The sequence below is a fragment of the Rhinolophus sinicus genome, chromosome 6 (assembly GCF_057876585.1).
Source record: "Rhinolophus sinicus isolate RSI-liver-muscle chromosome 6, RSI-T2T, whole genome shotgun sequence".
NCBI classification, from domain to species: Eukaryota; Metazoa; Chordata; class Mammalia; order Chiroptera; family Rhinolophidae; genus Rhinolophus; species Rhinolophus sinicus.
In genome coordinates, this window is record NC_142506.1 from 45598944 (window position 1) to 45615596 (window position 16653).

At 43.7% G+C, this 16653-nt stretch overlaps 1 protein-coding gene across 5 annotated transcripts in view; it reads right to left on the reverse strand.

Annotated features, from left to right (window-relative positions):
• PCNX2 (pecanex 2) overlaps positions 1–16653 on the reverse strand; it is a 240533-nt gene that overhangs the window by 179095 nt on the left and 44785 nt on the right. For all 5 annotated transcript variants that reach the window (XR_012490740.2, XM_019712884.3, XM_074316661.2 and 2 more), the window contains 4 exons: positions 16490–16637; positions 16207–16352; positions 14389–14482; positions 4338–4473 (listed from right to left, as the gene is read on the reverse strand). Coding sequence is in view for 4 of the 5 variants with exons in the window: in XM_019712884.3 (XP_019568443.3) it covers positions 4338–4473; positions 14389–14482; positions 16207–16352; positions 16490–16637 (524 nt within the window). In the remaining variant the exon portion in view is untranslated. The remainder of the gene's footprint in view (positions 1–4337; positions 4474–14388; positions 14483–16206; positions 16353–16489; positions 16638–16653) is intronic.

Consider the following 16653-nt stretch of genomic DNA (forward strand, 5'->3'; position numbering starts at 1 on the left):
ACCGTTAGCATGAAGGTCCCCTGTGGGCCACTCCTGACTCTCCTCCTCTCCCCTCCTCCGTCAGAGCTCACAGCTGTCCTGAATTTTGTGTTCATCATTCCCCTTCTTTTCTCCTGTTTTACAATGCATATATCCAAAACTTCTGTATTGTTGAGTTTTATGGTTTTGAACTTCATAGATATAAACTCCTATCAGATGTATCCTTTGCAACTTGCTGTTTGCTTTTTTCCCTCCATTCCACATTACATTCCTGAGACTGAGAACATGCTGTTCTGTAGCTGGAACATCCATTCTCACAGTTGTATAATATTCCACACAGGGATACGCCATAATGTACTTATCCATTTTACCCTGGAATATGTAGGGGATTTTTCTTTCCATTTTTTTGCTACCACGCTGTTATAAACATTCTTGAACATGTCTCCTGGTACATATGTGCAAGAATTTCTTTAGAATATACACCTAGGAATGGAATTGCTAGGAATACAAATGTCTGACCATACCAGGAAACAAATTGTTTGACTTTTCCAGGAAATACACTCATCTGCCACAAATGGAATAACTGTGGCAATGGAATCATGGAAATGTTCAATTTACTTGAAAACACTTTAGAAAAAAGTAAGTTCTCTAAAGTGACTCTACCAGCTTCCACTACCACCAACAGCTTATAAATGCTGCCCGCTCCACACACCACAATTTGACAGTGTCTGGTCATTTTAATTTTTGCTAGTCTGGTAAGTATAAGGTGATGGTTCATTTCTATTCTATTTTGCACTTCCCTCAATATTAATGAAGCTGAGCATCTTTGTCCATTTTCAGTTTTTCTTCACGAAATCATCTGCCATTTTCTCTATTGGATCTCTGTCTTTCATTAGTTTCTATATGTGTATGTGTGTGTCTATATGTGCATGTGTGTATGTATGTGTATGCATGTGCACACGCGTATGTGTATGTGTGTGCATGTATGCACGTGCATGTGTATCTGTGTGCGTGTATGTATGTGCACATGTGTATCTATGTATGTGCATGTGTATCTGTGTGTGCATGTATGTTGTGCATGTGTATGTGTATGCATGCGTACGTGTGTATTATGTGCATGTGTATCTGTGTGTTCGTGTGTGTTTGTGCACCTGTGTATGTGTGTATGTATGTGCATGTGTGTATTTTGTGCATGTGTATACGTGTGTGTGCATGTGTGTGCAGGTGTATCTGTGTATGCATGCATATGTGTGTGCATGTGTATCTGTGTGTGCATGTATGTGCACATGTGTGTATGTGTGTGTGCGTGTGTATGTATGTGCACGTGCATATATATGGATGGGTATGTGTGCATCTGTGTGTAATACATATACTCATATGTGTGCACATAATAGAATCAAAACCTTCATTAGTGATATAAATTATAGATATTTTCCCAGTTTATGGCTTGTTTTTTCATTTTCTTTATGGTGTTATTAATATATAGATATTCTTAATTTAAACAAAATGAAATTATCCATCTTTTTCTAGAACGGGTAAAATTTTTGCAATTTTTGTGCCTTGTTTATCCAATCCCTGTTGACCCCTCGTTTTAAGAACATGTGATTTTATCATCTTTTTTAAGGTTGTAGTTTTGTCTCTGGAGAGGGGACCAGGAATTTTTGTACACGAGATGGGGATAGGGGTCCACTTTCTTTCCCATAAGCAAAACGATTGTTGAAGTGCCATTTATTAAGATGCACATCCTGTCCTCACCAGGTTACTGGTATACCATTATCTATGTCTGTGTGTTATCGCAGCCTTTAAATTCTCGATTAGTTTTTGTTACCCCATTCTTTCCTCCATCTTCTGGATTTCTGATGAGGAGTACGATGGCCCTTCTTACGCTGACCTCCATGCTTCTTCACCTCCTTTCCTATTTTCCTCTTAGTCTCTCTGCACTACATCTAAATAATTTCTTCAGCTCTCATTTCCAGTTTACTAATTCTCTACTCTTATGTGTCAAATTTCCTGTTAAATACTTGAACGTTTTATTTTCATTATTGTATTTTTCACTTCTAGTATTTGGTGCTTTTTCAGATCTGCCTGGTCATTCATTATATGGCCTTTTGCTTCTTATCTTTTCAATCTCTTTCATAGTTTCTTTATACATTAGACCTACTGGATCCATATTCTGAATCTGATCATTACAACTTCTAAATTCATTGAGTGTCTGTTTGTGTTTTCTGTTGATTTTGCATGCTTTTATTCATATTGTCGTGCTTTCTAGTATATTTTATAACTTTTCACTTAATCTTATTTTCCTTGGGTCTTTATTAGTGTGGAGTCTTTGAGAACAATATCAAAGCTCTGTTCTTCCACGTTAAAATGTACCCTAGTTCCTGCGAGACACTTGGAGGCAACACCAACCTGGTACCAATTTAAAACAAAATTTTGGTTTGAGGTGTTTGGACCCTCCATGTCTTATCAATAAGGGCTGCAAACCTCCATGGAAGTTATCTTGAGGTTACTAAGTCTTAAGAGAGATTTCTGCCCCCTTCACCAACCGAGGTTTGAGGGTTTGAGGCAGACAGTTCTCTAAACAGCCGGCCAGGGGGCGTGGTGATGACCCAGTGTGTTCAGTTAATTCTAACAGTAGGGTGCCGCTTCTTGGGGCCCCAGATTGAGTGCTTCGACTCCCCACATTGTGCTTTGTCAACCTAATATGAAAAGCAGTGGACCAGCCCTACTGGGACCCACCCCCCCACCCCCAGGCTACTTCCTGCAGTGCACACTCATTTTTCCTGAGTCAGGGAAAATGCAAATTTCTCAGAGAAAACCCACATTCTTCAGGGCCCCCCCCATGCACTATGACTTGTGGGGGGAACGTAGTGGCAGCTGAGGTGGGGGCTGAGCACAGGGCGTGGAGGGCACATGTTGGGGTCGGGGCACACGGGAGCGCGTGGAGGTACAGGAAAGACGAGTGAGCCTCCAAGACACTGGTGGGGGCAGGGAGGCAGAGAACACAGGGCCCTCAGAGCTGGGGACTAATGGCTGGGTCATGGACCCCACCACCCCACTCTAACTGGACAGGGGCAGCCACGTCTCCGCAGGCACCACACAGCTCGCCTGGTGAGCAGGCTGGTGCCAGGCCTGTGAGCAACCCTCCCACCTCCACGTGCCTCTGGATCTAGGAAAGCTTCCTACACCCAGAGATCCTGGGCAGGAGGAGAGAGAGGTGAGAGCGAATACAAGGAAGGGAAGAAATAGCCCTGAAGACTGATTCTTTGAATTAATGGAAAGCTGGCTCCCACCAAAACTCCTTCAAGCCTGAAAAGGCTGAGTTATGTTTCCCTGGCTTTTCGAGGCCCCTCCTACCAGCCCCACTCCCACCTGGTCAGCAGGAATGAGGACCCCAGAGCAGCATGCCCTCAGAAGACAGCACAACATTTTTTTCACACATCTGACTAATAGCATATAAATTTCAACCCACTATACTATCAAGCACCTTTTGGAAAAATTTGGTTAAGCAATCACAATAAAACTGTATTATTTTCTCATGAGATTCTCTAGAAGAAATCAAAACACTGTCAGGAGAAAGGTAAACACAACAAAAAAGAAACTTCACCTAACCTGACAGTATCCCATGATAACCCTCTCCCCCAGACTGTACCAACTGAAATCCACCTTTCTTGGCGGCGTGGCCTGTGCTCTGTCTTTTCTCAGGAATCCTCTCCACACTCTGTCTCCCAAGGGCCCAGGACTTAATCCGTAGCTCTGAGCTCATGGCTGCTGTTTTACCCCCATGTCACCTTTGCTCTGCCTCCCACGACTCTCACCAAAGGTGTACTGAACAAGTGAAGGGAGGTTAGTAACCTCCCTCCCAGTGAAATAATGGAGTGCTTCGTATTGTAAGCCCCTCGATAATGTCGTTTCCTCCGAGAACAAAGTCTCCCAAGTCAAACATTTATCTTTAAGAATCTCTGAGTGCTTACTAGATAGGCCATAATAAATCAATAGAAACCCAGATATTTTCTAAACCATGAAAAACCAAAAAGCTTAGCATCCTAACCAAGTGAGCTCTTACGGGATGTGTGCATCCCAGCACCCAAAGATCATTGTCAATGAATTGCTAATGTGTTTGGAAGAGCAATTGAGACAGCGGCCCTCCTGCTGGTATCCACAGAAGGGTGTCTGTTACTTAAATGGTTCCTTTTCACGTTCATTCAGTAGACAGACGACCATGCAATCACATATCCACAACCCAGTGAAGTCAGAATTCAGGGCAAGCCCTGATAACGCTGTTAACTAATCCATCCTGCAAACAGCTGTCAAGGTCGCTGCTTCTGGAACGCTCACACAGCGATACTGGAACGTACCCGTGGGGTCTCCGGCTGGGTCCTCCGAGCCACCATCAGTAACAGCTGCTGCTGAAGCGCACTGACTGCATGGTCCCCGGAAGAAGGGTCTGGACTGTCCGAGGTGGACGTGCTGGCGGAGCTGCTCTGCATCCCTCTGAGGATGGGCAAAACAGAAGCTCGGTTACCCGGAGGTCCGGAAGTCACCTGTTTCTTATACACACGCACCAGAGCACTCGGGATCCCCAAGCACTCAGGAGTTGAAAATCATGTGTACGAGCTCCCTTCCAGCAGAAGGGCGGTCCTCTTGCACACACACACGTTATGCAGGCTGTTCCGGCTGCGTGTGCCACGGGGTAGGGAGGCACCACCCTACTACTCTGTATGTTTAATGGTGGGGTGGTGGTGGCAACAGTTTCCAGCCTCATATTTTATGAAGACAATAAATAGTGGGCTGGATAATTCCCAAGACACCCATCAGAAATGAGTGGTCGTCTAATATCTCTGCTATCTCCCGGCACGCCCACCCCACCCCTAAGCAAAGAAATGTCACATTAGGCAAAAGAAATGCCTCCGGTAACTGAAAGAGAGGACATTATTAAGTCAGTTGTGCCCTCCATCGAAATGGTTGTATTGTCTTTAATCGCCTCTAGATTGACAGAACTTAAGTGAACAGAACTCCTTAAGCATGTCCAAGCCTGGCATCCTTCCTTTGGCCCAGAAAGCAAAGAATGAGGACGCACTTCCCATCTGCCTTTCTAGCAGGTGCCAGTAATGTTGAGGAGACAATGGTGGCTGTCCACCCTACATTCCTTTCTAACAGAACTCCTGCTGACATAACTCCAGTTCATTCCATCACCTAAGAGCGTGTGCTCAGGAGGAGGGACAGGTCCCTCCCTAGCACCAGCGGTAAATCCTGGTCACTTACCACCCACAGGTACCTGCATTCACCCTGGCCGGTGCCTGGCTTTGGAAGGGGAGTAAACACTATTCTAAGAGGCCACCGGGGAACAAAGGTCAGTCAGATACGGAGAAGGGCAAGTTTTTCTATTTCTTAAAAGGTAATTAAAGTAAGAGGCCATCTTTCCCGGGCTTTTAGCTCTTCTGTGAGTAAGGAACATGGGGAGCTGCAGCGGCCACACTGTCATCGTGAGGGACAAGCCTGTGGATAGACGGAGCCCTGAGGACAGCAGAGGGGAGAGATGCAAAGAAACTGGTCTCTTGATGACCAACCAACAGTGCACTGACCATACCTTTCGACTTCCTATTTTCTGAAATAACACACCTTGTTGTTATTTAACCCACTTTGAATTTGGGTCTTATGTTACTTGCAGCCCAAACCACCTCAAGAAAGCAGATACTACATTAATGCAATCACCTTCTGGTTTCTAATCTCACATTTCATTGTGTCTCTGGCAAGTTTTTGGATCTTTCTTTATCCTAACTCCTTACTGATATATTCATAAATATACAAATAGTCCATAGGAACAGTGTTTAAAATATTTCCACTATTGATTCACACACACACACACACACACACACACACACATGGATATCTCTACATTTGTTTAGGATGTAATTTATGACTATTTGATGATACATTCAGTAAAGATCCCCTTGCAAATGACCATTTAGGAAAAATCATATGTTAAAGTCAGGGCTTAAGAAACAAATCAGGTGGGTTAAAAACTCTCTCCTTCTGTTACATGGGTGATTATTCCGTAAACAGTACTTTTGCTTCTTGTCTATACTGTCCATATTCGTGGTATAAAACCTTCAGTAACAGAGCAAGAAAACAGGTTTTACAAAGACGTTCATTTTAACGTTTCTGCTTTGTAGAGACAATACTGACCACTGTAAGTGTCATTTCAGAGTGAAATACAATAGGATTGAAAGTGCCTTGTTAATACAAATTCAGAGGAACCTAAAACTCAGCAAATGCCAGAATGTCACAAAAACCAAAAGATTCATTTTACTTCGTTGGAGGTGTTGACTACAAACAGGCAGGTGTGGGATGAAAACGTGTGCTCCTGTGAAAAAGATCTAGAACGTGTACAGCGCCCTCTATAGCCACTGAAACAAACTACAGTTGACTCTTGTGAGCTGTAATGCGGGGCTACTTGTCTGTGTCAGAGCAACCCGCCCCCTGCTGGTGCCTCCTGCTGGGAAACACGATGCAAACGGAAGTGTCCATGCCACTCCAGCTTAATTTCTGCATGTTATTTAGCACGTTTCTGATTGCCAAATAATAGTCATAAATAACATTATTTTCTTATACAAGCCATTAAAAAATCCTATGTAAAAACTTAGGGGTTGGTTTTCTTTTCAAAATCTTTGGGATGAAACCTAGATTTCAACAGAACTAGGCTTGACTATTCACTCTACTACTTACTAAAGCTTGTTGTTCCACTACCTCACGTCCTTATCTATAAGATAGCGAAGCTACTCCCCCACAGGGCTCGTGGTGAGAATTAAATCAGACCAGGGACGTAAAATACCATGGTTCCCCCAAGACATTAGACACTGAACATCCACACATAACCTTTTTATATCCTTCTGCTGAAATAGGACCTGACTTTGCTTATTCTCATATTGAATAGCAGCATGACTCCTATGCTTTTCCCACAAATAACATGAAATCTAGTTTTCTCTATTAGCAGGAATGGAGGAAGGTGTTTTGCCCTCAACTTACACCTAATTCTTTTGATTTTATGAAGACAGGCTCAAACAGCACATTAAGTTCCCTCTTCATGAACCTCTTTGATAAGAGCTGCATATTCCAGACAAGTCCTGACATCATTAAGTAAGGTCCTCGTCTGAGCTGTATGACCAGTTTGCCGTCACGAGAAAACCTGTGTCGTCACCTGTAGAGAGCTTCCTGTCTGGCCAGCAGGCGCCCCTGAATGCTACAGGAAGCATCACTCAGCCGACAGGGACTTACCCCTTACTTAGAGCGAGTTCTCTGGGGACCTGAGGTCCAGGGCACCTGCCTGTCCACGCAAGAACCGGGAGGCCACGAGGTCACAAAAATCACGGAGTGCCCAGGAGTTTTCCTACCAACCTGGGAAGAATGCCTCCCTATCTTCTTTTACTTGTAGCTCTTCTCAGACTATTTGTTGTTTATTTGCCGTTTTTCAGCCATGGGCTGTGAGCTGCATCATTACAGTCTGCTTTGCTAGAGGATAGCAAAGATACCCCCACATCAATCAATATAATGTGAAGGTGCTAAGCTCCGAGAGATGTTTCTTCCCAGGAAATAGCAATGGGAATGGAAATACTCCATTTCCATTTGTAGTAAGTACACTCTGCACATGACAAAGCGACACTCTGCACACATCACAGTGACACTCTGCACACGACACAGCGAAACTATACATGACACAGCGACACGCACACATCTGGTCTTGATTAGCCTGCTCTCTGGTAAATCTCTGGCAAACTAGTTTGGCTCAGGGTTATAGCATAGATAAACTGATTTAAACTAGATTGAGCCCAGAGCAATGGCAGAAGTGGAAACTACAAGAAGGAAATAAAGATGAACAAGGGGCTAGAATCTAGTCTGGGCCGGAATAGTGCGCTTCTATATGGGCAGAGTTGGGTCCCAAATTGAGGGTGACAATGATCCACCATATTGTACCCCCAGGTTTTCACTCATCTAAGTGACAAATAATCAAAATACCTGTGCTTCTACATTTTCCACTGATACGGGAATAAATCCCTGAAATTCTTCATCTTCCCCAGAGATCTCAAAAATTACAGCCCAGGAGCTGGAGGGAGAGGGACTCTCTTTTTCTGCCGATCCTGCCTTGTTTTTCAAGCTTACTCAGGGGACACGGGAACAAGCCACCCAGAGGGCAGCCTAGAAAGGAAAGTCACAGCAACACGTTCAATATGTAGGATATTTAAATAAAGCAGCCCTGTTTTGAAAACTACAGCCGGTTATTTAGAATTTTCACAGGGACTGTTGTTTTAAAGTCTGCAAACAACTCTCCTTTTATATGACAGCAAAATTCATCTGTGCGTTTGTGATAAAGACACCGGAGTGGGAGCCGCCAGGGCCACCAGCATGGGGGCTGAGTGCCACCGTGTGGCGGTCGGGGCTATGACCACGAAAGCCGGCCCCGCTGTGTCACAGGGATTCCTCCTGGGGAGTCAGACAACATGTCTCAGAGAACAGAAGTCTTTCTAGAATCAACCTCATATACCTTCCATCCTTGTGACTCTATGCCTGGATGGAAACTTCATCTCTCTCTAATGTGTCTGAGAAAACAAAATGAGGATTACAGTGGAAGGGTCCGAGAGCAACACCTGAAAAACAAGACAGGGCACAGAAATTTGGAATGGCAGAAACCCTTCATGGGCAAAGCTCTGGATGGTCATCTGCTTCTTCCACACACTTCCACCTCTGTGTGATCAAAGGTGCCAAGAACCCACAAAAGTTCTTTAATGTAAAGCAGTAACACACAACTCTATTCTGCAAGTCAACGGTGACGCAGCTATACACACACTCTCAGATATTTATAATTAGGGATGAAATTTTCAACTTGTACTTGAAGGGGTTAGAACTGGGCATCTCCATTATGGGAATTCACAACATTTTATTCTACATTTTGAAGACCCAGCTCACTAACTTCAGTGCTCAGCAATCTCACTCAGCTACTCCAAACCAGGGGTCACGATTACTTCTGACTAATGTAAAAAAGACAGCCGAAAAGAGATGATTATTTTTGCAATTTTCTGCCTGTTTACCCGTTTTGGGAACCAGGCACATATTTAAGCATTGTGGCTTTAAAGGGCTTTCCTGAGAGTTGATCCCAATAATAAGGGAGGTCTTATTGAGATAAGAGTCCTGGAGGCTGCTTAACGTCAACAAAAGAGCAAGAATTCTGAGGAGGCAACAAAGACTAAGCACAACTTTCAGTGTGGAGTACACATCACGGTTGGTTTAGAGATTTGGGACAGTTTTCAAAAATAAGCCCAACTTAGAGCCAGAATAATACCTGCTTCGATATGTGCTACAGCTGCTCAAACAAATAAAAGAATACCTTATTACCCAAGCTACTCTACTTTTTAAATAAAACGAAGCTGAGGTATGAAATTCCCCAATTAAAAGTCCTGGAAACGATTTGCCCCAGAATGAGTCTTCCATTCGGTCGACGACACGTCTACTTTATGAGTAACAGACGCTTAAAGTACATGCGGATATCATGTCTTCCCATAGGATTTCCCTGGAGAGCATATGCTATGCATCTTCTATGCATTTTCATTAGAGTGCTTGTGATGCTGGAAAAGCTGGATTAATTCTGAAGCGTGGCTACATATCTTCCACAGAAGGAGCTCTGCCACGTGACTTGGAAGAATTTATAGACAAGAGAAAATGCAAATCTTTGCTGAGTAAAAAAAACCCCAGAAACTATGAAGCTTTAATTGCAAGACCTACAGGAGAAATAAAAAAGTCTGCTCGAAAATGAACCCTTTAGACACACAAAAAACCCCTCAACTCTCCAGCCAGACAGACCACTGCAACTTCGATTTTCAAGGCAGATCAGTAACTTCCACCTTCTAGATTAGCTCCTTTTAGACTCTGAGCTCCTGAATCAACCCTGTGTCCTGGACAATGAGACACTGAAGTGAATTTATCTTCTGCACATTCTTCCAGGTAGCAACCCTAATGCTGTAATTCAAGCCATCATTCCCTCATTCTAGTTTCCGGTGGAAACAGAACTCCGTTAGATAATGTTACCTATGGTACCTATTAACGGACAGCTATTGTAGAACCGGAAAATGCTGCTTCTGTTTCTTTGGCAGCTCATGAGAAATGTATTGGTTCCCACAATGACAGCGGGGCCAAGGAGGGAAATTTGTTTCCTCTCCTGGTTTCCTCCAGGAATCCCCAAAGAGACATGGAAGTTACATTGCAAACAATTCCCTATTCATACTTGGGAGTCAGGGACATAAAACTGTCACATGGCAACCAGGCTTAACAATGACAATGAATGGCTTTCTGGCCAATGAGAAGAATCGCTGCTTTAATGGCCTAGTTGGAGGCAATCCCGGCTGTTGCCTTACAGGGAAAAGGCTACTTTTCCAGTATCTTCCATGGCTGAATGGCTTAGAATCAGCCCCAACTAGGAATCCTTCCAAGTTCAAAATCAAAGTTGATGTTTACTATAGTAGGAAAACTCACAATCTAATGGCATTAAAAGGCAAGGATATAACATTAAAGTACCTCCTCTAAAATTGCCAAATGTTGGAACACCAGGTTAACAGGAAGAAATACAGTACTTAGCCACCTTAACATCTCCTAAAGTGACTCATAAAAGTGCTAGAGGGAGGCTTCCTCCGGCCTCAAGTCAGGGTCTTTTGCTGCATAAAGTGACAGTGAACTGCCCGCCCCCCACCACATATGCAGAAACAGACACACGGACAGACACAGACACACACAGACAGACACAGACACACAGACACACAGACACACAGACAGACACAGACACACAGACGAGACACAGACACGGAGAGACACACAGACAGACAGACAGATACAGACACAGAGACACAGAGACACACAGACACAGACACACAGAAACACAAATAGACACAGACACACAGAGACACAGAGACACAGACACACAGAGACACACAGACACTCACACACAGAAAGACAGACACACACACAGATACACATACACACAGGCACACACACAGACACATACAGACACACACAAAGACACACACAGGTATGTTAATGCAGGGATTAAAATATTTCCATTGAGCCAACTTGCTTGCTTTTATCCAATTTCACAACAATTTTTCTTTCATAAAAAGAATTCAAAGATACCCAAATCATCATTTCATCATGAGCTTTCACGATATCTGAGGCATATTACAAATCCAAAGAAATGAGCCTCCCATGAAGGGTGGCATAGCTTTTAACACCTCCAAGTCTGGGGAGGCGTCTGACGCTGCTGGAATATCCATCGTAAGCCTGACAGACAGCAGTTTAAATCCAGAAGATCACTGACTCCACATAGGACCGAGCCCTTTTTACTGAGCATCAATTAAACAGATGGCTGCCCCTTAACTGCTTTTCCAGAACTGCCTAGGGAACAGCTTCAATGCTATCATTTTGCTAAGTGTAGTGACTAGTTTTGTGCTCATGCACCAAACAGGAAGCACTGTACATCTCCTGTGCCCAATGGGCCACTAAATTGCCAGAACACCTGTACAGAGTCTACTCTGAAGGACTAACTTATTTCAAAGAGAAGATGGTGTAGAGAGCATGTATACTCTCAAATAATATGTTCTACAAATAATAGCAAATACATATATTATTTTATTTTATCTCGGAAGACTAGAAAGAGAGGAGACTATGTGCCATTATGTTCCGGAACTCTTAAGACCAACGCCATATCAAGTTACCTTGGGGCAGAGCAGGTGCTCAAAGACTTTGAACTTGGCAAGTTGGCACCAATGAGGCTAGTGGACCAAGGCCTTTTTTATCAGAATGTTCCCAGACAGGAATGTTAGAGAAGACCAGGGATGTTAGTTTCATAAAGCTTTTCTTGAAGGGCAAAGTGGCTTCCATAAGTCTTGATCATAATTCTCTTTAAAGAAACTCGGTAATTAATTCAATTGCCACTTTACCAGAAAGAGAGCGTCCTCAGGGCTCATCTGTTGATTTTTGCCCAGCATCCATCCACCCTACTCCAAATCTCCCTCTGAAAAGCCACCCCCATCTCAGAGGGAACCCACAAATCCAGCTCTGTATGTAGACCCAAGCCAAGTACTTGCCTTGGTGATTGGACTCAAGCTACGTGGCCCGATCAGAATCAATCAGATGTGAAGAGACCTACATTGGGGCTCATGGGAAAGAAGCATGCTGTTACCGCTGGTCTTGAATGAGCAGACATAAGGTCTGGGGCGGCTATAGGCATCTTTTAACCACTAGGGTGAGGTGTCTGAGAGTGGTATCAAAACAGAGGAACAGGAGGAGTGTGATGGAGAAAGAGATTCCATCCTTGAAGACATCTACCCAAGACATCTCAGTTACATGGTCCCAAAATCCCCACATTGATGAAGCCTGTTTGACCTGGAGTTCTCTCGTGTGTAACAACAGGAAGGATCTAACAGTTGTACGTACGTGAAAAGGCAAAGCTAGGATGGGACTGACATTCTGGGACTCCCCTCACGGCTTCACAGGAAAGCTCAGCATAAACACAGTCGGCAGGCACCCCAATACCCCAGCAAGGCCCCTTCCTAACCTCGCAGGAAGCTCTTTCACTGACAGCAAATGAAGGCTGGCAAACCCAAGCCCAGGCAGGTCTCGAAAGAGAGTGCAGGTTAAAGAGAACGGAGTTCTGATATGGAAAGGAATGCAGAGGAAACGAAGAAAACAAGAGTTGGAAGAAACTTCATAGAGAAGTCAAGGGGAGAACGAGTTAGCGGGTGGCTCTGGGTGAGGCATGGTTTAAGGAAGTGGGGCCCACTCTCTAACTCTTATCTGCACGCTGTATATTTTAGCTTTTTAAGGCTCTGGACACGTGGCCTTACGCTAACTGGCATTACCTTTACCAGCAATTGTCGTTCAAGTATTTACCTACGGGAAAGGTGAAGTCCATTTATCCAGGAAAAGAAAAATAGACAGTTGTGTAACTTTATTTTGGGATAAAATAAGAGGCTTACATTTGTTCTAATTTAGATTAAAAACACTACAGCTTTCAACTGAGGATCACAGGATAATCTGGCAGCTTTCAAAGCTGTGTTCACATGTGACTAAACATTTTGTCTGAGAAAGCTGCCACTTTAGATGACTAAACTCATCAAACCACTGCAACAGAATAGCCTAAAAGTTGGAGCTAAGAGGGGGATGGCGAACCTCCCATGCTTTTTGGCTGGAGAAGGAGAACTTTGTTTTCTGTGTTGATTGGTACGTGGGTACCTGAGGGAAACAGAGGAAGAGTGGAAAGCAGGTAGGTGATGGGAGAATATGCCTGTTCCCCGGGGCAGTGATTCTGGACACAGCGGCTGCTTTAGGATTGGGGCCCAGTTGCGACTGTGTGGCTGGGAAGCCGTCGCCTGTAGTGCCCATCTACCGGAAAGGCTGATGGCAGCATTCCTAAGTAGGTCAGAGGTGGCAGGGACGGCAAGGAGGGAACACCCTGAAAGGCTGGCACAGGACAGAATTCCACCGGAGGCAAAGGACAAAGCCAAGAACAAGGACAGCCTTCATTCTAGGCACCCGGGAGGCTCCCCTTGAATTCCCCATACACACCCGGTCAGGAAACTTTGACCTTGAAGGAACATGGAACCACAGGATCTGGAACTAAGGTTCCTATAACTCCCTTTACACACCCCAGGAGTGCAGCCTAAGGCATTCCAGGTACACCACAAAGGTCTCTCATAAACCCTCAAATAGACACACAACCTTCAAGAAATGTACATGAAAAATTTACTTCCACACCTAGAACAGGCAACCGAGGCATATCCACATGGCTTAGCCTCAAAGAATCCTCCAGTCCAGGCTGAGCTATGAGTCCAGTCTGCCACTGGTAAGACTTACGGCTTGCCCAACGCCACCAGTAATCCTTGTGTGTTCTAGATATGCAAGATAAATGAATAACAACTTAACTAATGTAATTAAGAAAGTTATTCAATGCATTCTGAAGGAAAACAGAAAATATGTTTATTAATAGAAAATCTATCTACAAAACAGCTGGCCTTCATTAGTGCAGATGACAACTAAGCACATTTCTAATCCATTCCTTGGGGAAAATTTAATAATGTACAGAGAGCTGCATCTTAGCTGACGGAGCAATGCTGCATACACCAGGCTCCTCTGTTTATGACCACAGGTACTATTCACCTTTGGAAGTGGCTATTACGAAAATGGTTCTGTTTAGTTTTGATTGTTCTACAATGTCAGATTTCCCTTCACACAAAACACACATACTTTGACACCTACAAACATATTAACATATTCATTCCAGGACCATCACTTCCTTCACAGTCAGAAGAAGCTGCATGTCCCCCAGCAACGCAACAGCCCCCAGACCTGAAAACAGAGCTCACTTACCCAGCAGGAGAGAAACCGTCATACTCAGATGGCTGATGCTGGAAAGGGCCTTCTTTCTGATTGCCAGACTTTAAATAACAGGATCTAATTTCCCCTACAAAATCACAAGATTTCAGCAGAAAATACTACACGGTTATTTGCGTATGATCATTGCAGCTTATGCTTCAAGTTAGAGGGAACTCATTTTGAACTATTTTAATAAAAATCATTGGCAATCTGGGTCCATTCTTCAGATTTCTCCACAGAATGTGTAACTTAACTAAGGAAATCTTCCTGCCATACCTCTCTGATGATACGCTTAGACAAGTGACTTAGTATTTAATTGCTTTTGATTAATTAATTTGTACCATCTCTCAATTCACTTTTTATATACTGTCTTCAATGCATTTTTTGCATGTTCCCTTCATGCATCAGTAAGATCTATGTATGCTGGAATTGGGTGTTCTTTTGTATCAGTTGCAAAACGAGGCTCATTAAGCGTGTGGTTTTGACTGGTGCACCACGTGCGGTGGCCCTACCTTTCAATTTGCAGCTGAGCAGTGGCACAGCATACTGACTGCTGTGTCAGCCTGGTAATGAGGAAAAGCAAGAGATGGAATTAATTTGCAGCTAAATGAGTCTGCTAAAGAGGTTCTGGGTATCGAGGTGTGAAAATCAGTTCACTCAGTAAATGCACGCAGTCTCTCCCAGAAGAGACTTTAGGAGTACCTGCTTCAGGTGGCACAGGGATGTCGTTAACCTTGTCTCTTATGAGCAGCCAGAATGTAGGCTGGAGGCTGGACCCCACGTAAGGTCCCTCCCACCAAGGGACACCTTACCGATGGCGACCACCCACCACTGCAGGCCCTGACAGTGGTGGGCTGTACACCATAAAAGTTTCTTTGCGTTTCTGCAGATTCAAAAGCACTTAAATGACAACTACGGATCTATGATCAGGTACCATGTGACTTACTATCCAAAGCAGGATCTTTTTGAGAGTAAAATGCTGTGCATTCACTGATCCATAAAGGGCTTAAGCCAAAACCCATCCTGGAAAAACTAGGACCTATATCCCTTATCTATAGGACTCTGAACTTGCCACTTAATGATCTTTCTTTTTTTCTTTCTTTCTTCCTCCTTCCCTTCCTCCCTCCCTTCCTTCTATTTTAAGTTCTTTTTATAACAAGGATTGATAAAAATATATCAAGGTCATATTTCAATACATATCCAAAAATATTTACTAGGTGCTGGCCACTGCCTTTCTGAAGTTTACAATTGTGAGGGGGGAAATGTCACTAATCAAACAATTACAAGTCAATAAATAATTATAAGCTGTAATAGTATCAAAGAAAGAAAAGGATAAGGTGTTCAGACAGCAAAAATCAGAACCTGTTATGTCTGGGGAGTTCAGGCAAGGTTTGTCCTGAAGAACTTTCTTCAGAACTGAGATCCCAGGGATGAAAAGCACATTGTTGACATAGGGACGTGGTATGTGTAAAGGCCCTGAGGCAGGAAAGAGCACACTCTGTTCTAAGAACTTTATATGTGAACAATCGTAGAAGTAAGTGTCTTCCTGCTCCGAAGTCTAGTACTCAGGTGGGGAGAGCACGTAGAACCCCACAATAGCTGCCCGTTTTGTCAGAGGGGCAATAGATTGGGGGAGGGGGGTTATCACTTTGTGAGGGGTGAAATGTCTAACTAGTGCCTTGTTCTGTACACATAAATAACTAATACACATAAATAAATAATTTAAAATTTTAAAAATTAAAAAAAGAAAAAAAAAAAAAGCTGCCCATTTTGCCCCTTCTTCCTCATTTGTAAAGAGCTCTAAAGACTCACCGTGTTCACCAATGAAGACATGCATAGCATCCACAGATATCTCGTCTTGCACAGATGTTTCAGGCCCACTGATGACTTGCAAGACAGAACTATCTTGTTGGGAAGTTACCCTGTAGATTATCTGTCTTTGTCTATTGCCCTGAAAACTTAACATATATAAAAGGTTCAAAAACCATTAGGAACTCCCCCTTATCCTTAACAGAGCATTAAAAGAAGCAGCCAGTAAGTGAGGCTGTCTCACGCTTTGCAGCAACACGAAGCTAAATAAGTAAGTTATCCTTACAGGGCCGTGATCTTGGCAGGCTCGGTGAGCACAGGGCTGGTGCTAGTATGGTCTTGACTTCGCACGTCCGGTTTTCTTTGCTTGGAATTGCGTCCACTGGGCTTTTCACTTTCCAGGGTTTCCTCCTTTTTCTCCGGGGAGCACTTATCTGAAAAACATTGCTT